The sequence below is a fragment of the Tenrec ecaudatus genome, chromosome 1 (genome assembly GCF_050624435.1).
Source record: "Tenrec ecaudatus isolate mTenEca1 chromosome 1, mTenEca1.hap1, whole genome shotgun sequence".
Taxonomy (NCBI): domain Eukaryota; kingdom Metazoa; phylum Chordata; class Mammalia; order Afrosoricida; family Tenrecidae; genus Tenrec; species Tenrec ecaudatus.
In genome coordinates this window covers 71675414-71685224 of record NC_134530.1, presented here as the reverse complement: position 1 = coordinate 71685224, position 9811 = coordinate 71675414, and the positions used below count along the sequence as shown (strand labels likewise).

The 9811-nt window shown below is 49.1% G+C and overlaps 1 protein-coding gene across 2 annotated transcripts in view; it reads left to right on the top strand.

The window, feature by feature from the left end:
- Positions 1-6982: 6982 nt before the first annotated feature.
- The window catches only part of EFCAB14 (EF-hand calcium binding domain 14), a 45399-nt gene continuing 42570 nt past the window's right edge, over positions 6983-9811 (top strand). Inside the window, exon 1 of one of the 2 annotated variants that reach the window (XM_075555772.1) lies at positions 6983-8175. In XM_075555772.1, coding sequence (XP_075411887.1) covers positions 7994-8175 — 182 coding nt within the window. In that variant the 5' untranslated portion in view covers positions 6983-7993. The remainder of the gene's footprint in view (positions 8176-9811) is intronic. The other variant, XM_075555778.1, reaches the window with a different exon arrangement.

Below are 9811 nucleotides of genomic sequence, written 5' to 3'. Positions count from 1 at the left end.
ACAGAAATGTGGGTGAAGGGAAACAATGGACAGTGTAAGACACATAATAATATATAATTGATCAAGGATTTTCACAAGGGTGGGAGAGCCAGGGAGGGAGGGGAAAGAAGAGCTGATTCCAAGGGCTCAAGTAGAAAGAAAATGTTTGGGAAATGTTGATGGAAACATTTGTACAAGTGTGCTTAATATGACTGAATGCTAGATTATTATAAGATTTGTAAGATCCCCCCAATAAAATGATTAATGATAAAAAAGAAGATATGCATTCAAGAAGCTGTACAAATCCCACATAGAATAGAACCCAAGAGGAAATCACCATAGCATATCATAATATCATAACTTTCTAAAGACAAAAACATAATCCTGAGAAATCAATGGGGGGAGGGGGGGTGAAAAGTTACTACAGAGGAGAACCAGTAAGACTAAGCTCTGATTCTCAGGAGAAGCCATGCAGGCAAGAAAGCAATGCGATGACATACGTAGAACTCTAAAAGGAAAGCAAATGAAAACTCCCAGCCAGGAATCAGATACCCAGCACGTTTTCCCCTCAACTACAACAGTGAAACGAGGACATTTCTAGATAAAGAGAAATTAAAGGGATTTGTAACAGCGAGGCCAATGTTATAAAAATTTCCAAGGGGAGTTTTTAGAAAGAGAACACATAACAGTCAACAACAACCTGAAATTAAAACTTATGACACCACCCAGAAGTATACCTGGATATAGAAGTATCCTCTTGGTGACACAGTGGGTTACAAAGTGCACTGCTGACCACAAGGTCGCAAGATAAACTGTTGAAAACCAACAGCCACTCTGAAGGAGAAAGATGAGTCTACAGGGTGTCTCTGGATCAGAATCAATGCAACGGCAGTGAGTTTAAGAAATGCATTTACCCATATAACCAGCAGAGGGCAGTACAGGACCATGGATTACCTGACTGGTTTTCGGGTTCCAGTTTTCTCATGTAAGGAGTTGGTATGTGGCGAGAGCTGCAGTGTAGGGCTGACTTAAACACAGTCAGTGTTTTGTCCCATAGGAAGAAACTCAAGAGGCCCCAAGCAGCCTCTCTTAGAGAAGATACACACGTGCGCGCACGCACAAACACACACACACACACACACACACACACACCACCTGTCATGTCGCCTAGCAGCCCTTCAGTTAGAAGGACCCATCACTATCTCATCGCCTGTCTCTCAGGCTGTGCTCTTTAAGCTCCCTGGTTCAAATGGGATTTTTCAGAGGTCCACTCCTGCAAGTAGCCTCCTTTCCAGGGTTCTCCTTGAAGTCTTTTAATGCCCACCATTGTCATTTTACCACCGGCACACTGGGAAGGGAGCACTGTTGGTTCCCATTTACAGACGAGGAAATGGGGTCTGAGAAGAAAAAGCACAAGCCTAAGGTCACATAGGTAGGAGGGAAAGGCTGAGGTTCACACTCCGAGGTGCTAACTAGGGGTCCTGCAGAGCTCAAACCCTGGAAGACAAGGGCAGGAGGAAGTGTAAGGATAAGTGGACTACAGGTCATACAGAGCCCAAGAGCTTTCTTCCCTGGATGGTTATTCTCATCCAACACTAAGCCAATCACTTGAAACTTTCCTTCCCCCTCCCCCACCCACTTGAAACTCTTCCCTTAACTCCCTTACCCACCCCAGGATGAAACTCTTCTGTGGTATTTCCCCCTGGGGACCATTGTGCAGGATGGAGTCTGAGTATGTTGGTGTACCGCAGAGCCTTGGACAGAACCCCGCACAGAGTAGGGGTTCACTAGGGTAGGTTTGTTTGATGAATAAATAAATGGATAAATGAGTGGAATGGGTGGATAAATGATGATGGAATGAGTCACCAAAAGATGAAGGACCCTGTCTAACACCTCCAGACTCTCATCTACTCCTCCAATAATTTAATCCCGCAAGCAGACCCTGAGGTGTTCTCAGTTCTGGACCTGCTCTGGGCACTGGAGACACAGTTTAAGATGAGAACACTGCGGTTACTGTACAGAAGAGGCATCAAACCATGTAGCAACCCAATGGTGGCTGCACCAAGAATAGAAGGGGAATTCCATCAGGGTAGCACCCCACCCCTACCACAATAATGCTGAGAACTAGTTGCTGTTTCTGGCTGCTTAAGACCCACTGGGAGAGACACCATTGTTCAGCTTGGTGCAGGGCCCATTCCTACCACCAGTCTTCCCATTGTTCATGGACCCCTCACCAAGGTACAGGATGCAGCTGCCGGCACCACAGCAGAAAGAATGAAGAGAGGGCAGGGGGAAGCTGATGAGGGCATTCCTAAAGATGTGGGATGCTTCCGTTGAGAATTCCTTCCCAGATGAGCTACAATGGTCCTGAACAGCAGGCTCCAGCAGCATGTCACCAGGCACCAAGCACCAGACACAGAACTCGGGCTTCAGAGGTAGACAGACCCCCCCACTCAGCCCCAGCATCTGCCAGTGATTCCTTCTGTGTCCTGGGCAAGTCTTGCTCACTCTCTGAGCATCGGTTTCCTTTGCAGTTAGGACAGGAAGGATGAACACAAAATGTCTGATACTTACATGCTTACATTCCTGATAAAATATCTACAGAAAACCATTCCTCCAGTGGACTGATGGACCACACAAGCATCAGGCTCCACGGCCCTAAGACCAGGAGGACCAGATGGTGCTGGACGACAGATCAGGTCTGAAGGGCCCAGACAGAGTGGGAGAAAAGTGTAGAGCCGGAGTCAAAAGCATGAGAGACCAGGCTTACTGGCTGGCTGGAGACTGGGGAGCCCCAGGACTGGTACCTTTAGCCTGCAGGTCTGAAACTGAGCTCACCTCTGTGTTAGAATAACCAATTATTGAGGATCAAAGGGGCAGTATTTACCCAAGGTCCAAGTTTCAGGAGTTAAGAAAAGAGGAGGACTGGGATCAGGGAGGAAGCAGGATACTGGATGGTCCACTGAGGGGTTGCAATGGATGGGTTCATTCACAATATGTAGGAATCGTTGAATGTAAAACTGACGATCAGCTCTGTAAACCTTCCCCTAATTCACAATTTTTTAAAAATGCTTATTAATTTCCATTCTCCTGTATCCTCCTTTAACCAGAGCTGAGCACCAACGGAATACCCCTAGAGCACAGTGATTAAACACTCGGCTGCTAATGAAGTGGTCAGAGGTTTGATTCTACCTGCTGCTCCTTGGGGAAAAGACGGTGCTCGTCTGTTCTGTAAAAATTGCAGAAAGGCCTAGTGATTGACTTCTGAAATTCAGCAATGAAAATCCTACAGGGATCAATCTGTGGTCCCAGCCGGTATGGAGATGGGGAAGGACTATTCAGGGCTTCGTTCCCCTGTATCTAGGGTCACCATGAACCAGATCCGGCTTGAACCACAAAAGCACCAGGAGGTGATGGCAAAGAAGATTCTCGTAGAGCACGGAAGCACGGTTTTCTACTGGGGAGATGAAGATCTCTTCCCGCAAGAAAAGTCATCCATCGTCAATGTCACATTTACTAAATCTGTAATAAGGCCCAGTGAATCATTAGCCAAAACATTTAACAGAACAGCTGACATCTATTGGGCACTTACTATGTGCTAAGGAGGCCTAGTAGCATAGTGGGTTAAGGGTTGGGCTACTAACCACAAGGTCAGCAGTTCAAAACCACCAGCCACTCCTCTGGAGAAAAACGAAGGGGTCTGCTCCTGTAAAGAGTTATAGCCTGGGAAAATCTGTGGAGCCATACAACTTTGCCATCTAGGGTCTCTATAATCAGAATCGACTTGGTGGCAGTGGGTTTGTTTCAGTTACACCTGGGGTTATAATCCCATATGGGAAGAGACTGTCTTTACTTGTTAATATCTTTTGAAGTATTAAAAAAAAATAAACAAGCAAGGGGAGATGGGGTAAGATAAGATTCCAAGATACATAGATTCCAAGGAACGGGAAGCAGAAATTGGAGAAATAAGGACCTTCCTCCAGGGCCAACAGAGAGAAACCCCCTAGGGCCAGCCCTCTCAATTCAGACTCCTAGCCTCCTAAACTGTGAGAAACCACATTTCTGTCTACTAAAGCCACCCACGTGTGGTATGTGTGTCACAGCAGCACTAGAACGCCAAGACAGTGGCCACAAGGACAGGGCTCCTCACACTTTTTAAACAGGGGCCAGGTCACTGTCCCTCAGACCATTGGAGGGCCGGACTATAGTTGTTTTTTTTAAAAAAAAAAAACTATGAACAAATTCCTATGCACACTGCACATATCTTATTTTGAAGTAAAAGTACAAACGGGGCAAAAACACCGGGAGGGCCGGATAAATGTCCTGGGGGGTGGGGCACTACATGTAGCCTGCGGCCATAGTTTGAGGACATCTGGGTCACACCTTTGTCTGAAGAGCCACAGGCAACCTAAGCCTCACAACTGAAGGACCCCAGGTCTGGGAGGCTTGATCCAATCCCTGAATTTGGGGGTTCCAGGTCTGAGGAAGGAGGGCACAGGCTCCTAAAAGTGGAACACCTGCCTCATAGCTTTCAAAGGGTGAAGCAACATCCTGGGAGATGTTTACCCAAGATAAGACGGATGACATCTGGGGGCCTATGAACAAACAGCTGGGGAGGAGGAACCAAGAGCCAGAGCCAGCAGAGCATCCTCTTAGCTCTCAACTCCACTCCTCCAGCTTCCCCACCCATGAAGAGCCCACGAGCAAGTTGGGGAGAGGCCTCCAGTTGCGGAGAGGCCAGGCTCTAGCTAGCAACAGCTGGATGGTGCATCCTTGATCCTGCCCCCACTGCCCTGGATTCCTCAGCCCACAGTTCCCTCAGGGAGGAGCTGGTGTCTTGACTCAAGAGGACCACATCCCAACCCACACATGGAGTTTTCCCAGCAATGGGAGGGGCTGCCCTTCGAGGCCCCCTCTTTGACCTGGGTTTCTGGTGGCCAAGATATTTGTGCTGAAGTCAAGGTACAGAGCCAAACAAACCGCCCTAGAAGTGCTAAATCGTCAACATAATGAGCCCTTTTTAAAGTTCACTTCCTCAAAGCCTTCAGAACAGATGTGACTATGACCTTAGCACAGAAGCTCCCACCCACTTCCCTGTGGCCATCTCTTACCTCTCACCTGAAACCACTCCCTCTCCTGTCCTTCCCAGGCCTTCCCAGAAGCTCTCCTACAGAGCAGCCCCATAACACTGGTCGTGATAGATAAGAGAAACTTCTATTTGCAGGGCACTAAAGCACTTGAAATGTGGCCACTGAGGAACTAAATGTCCAACTCTATCTAATTTTAATTAAGTTAAACGTGCATTTAAGTTACGGTATATGGCTAGTGGCTTTATATATAGATACTGCTGCTGCAGACAAGCAGAGGCAAGACAAATGGAACAACTGCGCCATCATTTAGGGTTACAAAAGCACTTCTGCAAGCCTTTGTTTTTCTGTCCTGTGAGATGGGCATATTTACTCTTAAAAGAGGAATGAAGCAGAGGCTGAGAAGTTAACTCAATGGCTTCCAAATTGGCAGAGCTAGCAGATGGTAGAGGCTTTCTGTAACCCCTGACCTTTGGATTCCAAAACTCCACTCACCCCACGTATGTGTTTTGGTGTGACGCCAACTCATTAGAAAACCTATGCAACAGAGGAAAACTGCCTCACAGGGTTCTCTAGGCTGTAACATTTATGGGAGCAACCCTGAGCTAGACCACATCTCTCAGCTTAAGGCCCTCGGTGGATTCATTTAATATGTTTGCTGGCTCTCGCTCCCCTTCCACTAGAGTGTGGGGTTAGTGAGGAAATGCCCATGTCCTTGAAATGTCACATAAACAGCAGATAACTTCTTTGTATCTGCCCTAAGTATTTCGTGAGATAAATAAGGTCGTTTATCTGAAACTCAAACTTCTGAATGTCCTGCATTCTGTGTAATCTGGTACCCTATGAAGAAAGACTGAGGGACTGGGTGTTTTTGTCTATTGCTGTATCTCCAGTGCTGGAATCAGAATAGTTCCTGGCACCTAGTGAGCTCTCAGTGAACCTTTTCCTTTTTTAAAAGATGTAAATTTTCAAGAGACATGGAATGAATGAGCACCCAAAAATCCGAAATCCACGGCCATGGGGTCAGCCCCTACTCATCGCGACCTACAGGACAGATTAGAACTGCCCCTTGGGATTTCCGACACTTTAAATCGTTCAGGAAGCCCACCGCCACATCTTCCTCCAGGAATGCTTACAGTGTTTCAGAAATTGAAACACGCCTCAACTTTCAATAAACCCTGCGAGTCAGAGGGGTGGAGCCTCAGAGTCAGAGGGATAGCCCAGCTCACTTTGCAGGGATGCAGTTTCCCCAGCTGGCCCAGCAGCTGGTGTTTTGCCTACCCCGCCTTCTCTCCAAGAAAAAATCAAACCCCACCTCCTCTCCAAGAAACTAAACCCCGCCTCCTCTCCAAGAAACAACCAAACTCCGCCTCCTCTCCAAATAACCAAACCCCGCCTCCTCTTCAAGAAACAACCAAACCCCGCCTCCTCTCCAAAAAACCAAACCCAGCCTCCTCTCCAAATAACCAAACGCCGCCTTCTCTCCAAATAACCAAACCCCGCCTCCTCTCCAAGAAACGGCCAAACCCCGCCTCCTCTCCAAGAAACCAAACCCAGCCTCCTCTCCAAAAAACCAAACCCAGCCTCCTCTCCAAATAACCAAACGCCGCCTTCTCTCCAAATAACCAAACCCCGCCTCCTCTCCAAGAAACGGCCAAACCCCGCCTCCTCTCCAAGAAACCAAACTCCGCCTCCTCTCCAAGAAACCAAACTCCGCCTCCTCTCGGGTGGGCGGCGCGACCTTGGTGGCCCTCGAAGGGCGGGGCCTCGTCGACCCAGTGAGCGGGGCCCAGACCTCACCAGGGCCAGGGCCCCTTTAACGCCCCACCTCCTCGCCGCCTCCTGCGTCCCCGTGGATGACGTCACACAAGCGGGCTACCAATGGAAACGCGGTTTACTGGCAGGCGGCGCCGGCGGCTGCTGCCAAGGAGGAAGTAAACTGGGGCCAAAGCTATGGCCCGGGTCTGGCGCCCGCGGCAGCGGCTGCCGCCACCAGCGCGTTGGGAGCAGCCGCGACCTGCGCCTGGGCTGGGGCCGGAGTCGCAGCTGGAGTGGGGACGGCGCGTGTGAGTTACCCAGAGGCGCCGGTGCAGGGACATCTCAAACTCTGAGCGGGAGCGCTTCAGGTGGTCGGAACCGGAGCCGCCCCTCAGCACCGCGCCCCCCAGGACCAGGCAGCTGGACTGCGTCTCCGCAGGTGTGGGACTGGCTCCTCCCAGGCCGGTCCCCTCCCCGAGCTGTCCTCTGGGTTTTGTCACTGGCTCCCTTCAAACTCAGGACGTGGGGCCCCCGGCAAGCAGTGATCATCCGAGACCAGGGCTTTCTGGCTCGTACAGTTTTCTGGTCCCCAAGGTTGTGTCTGAATAGCTGCGACTAGGAGTCCCCTTCTGCTGCCGCTTGTCCGGCCAGAGAGGGGCTAGCGTGCTCCCACGGTCCCCTTCTACGCTCTCTTCTCCACTTAGAAGCAAGTTTCTTTTCTCCCTCAATTGGAAATCCTGCACTGGAGATCCAAAACAGGCCCTTCCCCAGCACCTGGAGCACTATTAGAAATGCAAGCACTTATCAGAGTTAAGAATCACTCTTGACTTGGCCTTTTCTCCCCCGTTGGTTTTGGGGAGATAAAAAGTTGCTCACTTTCCAGCCTTTTAACTAATTGCCCCCAGGACCTTGTGCATTTGAATCACCAGCTCCCTGGGTACCTCTCTATGTGACTTCCCCCACCCACCTGAGTTCCAATTTCCTCTGGACTCCAACATCTCGCTCCCAACGGATCTGGTCAGCCCCACCTCTGGGTGGGAGTGACCAGAGGGGGCTCCAGCCCAGAAATCCCCACCCTGGAAGGCAGCTCCAAGGCAGCTAGAGAACTGGGCGTCGGGTACGAACCTGGCAGCTCAGGAGTAGGTGCTCCACTCACCCCACACAAGAAGATGAAAAAACGCAAAGAACTCAATGCATTGATCGGCCTGGCTGGGGACAGTCGGAGAAAGAAGCCCAAGAAAGGGTCAGGCCACCGCCTACTTCGTACTGAGCCTCCTGATTCCGATTCCGAGTCCAGCTCTGAGGAAGAAGAGGAATTTGGTGTCATTGGAAGTCGCTCTCGTTTTGTCAAGTGAGTTATGCTGTGTTGAGGGGCGGGATGGGGAAGATATCTTGCAATAGCAGGATAAATTTAAGGAAAGAAAATCTGATCGTGACCTTGAAAGACACAGAGGGGGGTTAAGGTGTTATGTAGAAGACAAATACAGATGTTGAATGAAGGCTAGGTTAGGGATCTGTAAGTTGGGGGGGTGCAAGAAGTGGGGGTCCAGCTTAGGACCTAGGGTGGAAGTGTGGATTTGGGAGATAGGCCCAGAGCACAAGGAGACTACAGTGGAAGTAGAAGACATGCCAAGAACTGTGAAATAAAGGCAGGTGGGCTTTGGTGTCAAACCTCTAAGAAAAATGTAGGTGAGGGACCTTCAGACTGCAAATTACTTTATTTTTGCACTCTTAATGAATCTGAATCCTGGAGGTGGGAAAATAGGATGCCAGATAGAGTAGAAGTCTGAGCCTTGAGGGTAGGTGGAGGGTGGGGTCAGAAGACGACGCAGCATTTTCCCCACTTTTAGATGGAATGGACACTGGATAAATCAAGTAGTGGTGCGCTTCGAGGACTTTAGGATTTGGACTTAATGGGGGAAAGAGCTGAAGGGAGCCTTGAAGGTGCCCTTGAACCCTATCCAGCAGGACGCGGGGGGAAATTGGATTCTGCTGAGGACATAGAAGCAAAAATGAGACAGAAAGTTGGTGTGCTCCCTCACTGACCCATAGCTTTACAGGGGACAACACCAGAGACCCAGTGTGGGAATTGAGCCCAATCTGATCCCACCACACCGAGGCAAAACACTAAGGGGGTGCAACAGAACAGCAAGGGAATGGACTGGCAAGGTCCCCAGGTAATGCTGAAGGTGGACTTTGGGGTCAGGGCATGGGCAATAGACTGGACTGGAAAACACTCCTAAAGGCCAACAAACAGTCCTTGAGCTAACTACAAGCTTTTCTTTCTTGTGTTTTGTTTTCTGCCATTGGTTTGTTATTGTTGTTTTGTTTTATATTGTTGCTGGTTTTGCTCTGTCTTGTTTTTGTGTATGTTATTATCTCCACAGGTCTGTCTAAATAAGATAGGCTGGATAAACAATCTGGAGGAGAAAACAACGGGATCGACAGTGTCGGGGGGACATGGGAGCGGGGAAGGTGGGGGGAGAGGTAGTGGTATTAACAAACCCAGGGACAAGGGAACAAGTGATCCAAATCTGTGGTGAGGAGGGTGTAGGAGGCCTGGTAGGGTGTGATCAAGGGTAATGTAACCAAGAGGAATTACTGCAACCCAAATGAAGACTGAGCATGATAGTGGGACAAGAGGAAAGTCAAGGGAAATAGAGGAAAGAGCTTGGAGGTAAAGGGCATTTATAGAGGTCTAAATAAAGGCATGTACATATGCAAATATATTTATATATGAGGATAGGGAAATAGATCTATGTGCATATATGTATAAGTTTAGTATTAAGGGAGCAGAAGGACATTGGGCCTCCAGTCAAGTACTCCCTCAATGCAAGAATATTTTCTTATATTAAATTGGCATTCCATGATGTTCACCTTCCCGTCTCAACCACTGAAGACAAAGCAGGTGAATAAGCAAATGTGAAGAAAGCTGATGGTGCCCAGTTATCAAAAGATAAAGCGTCTGGGGTCTTAAAAGTTTGAAG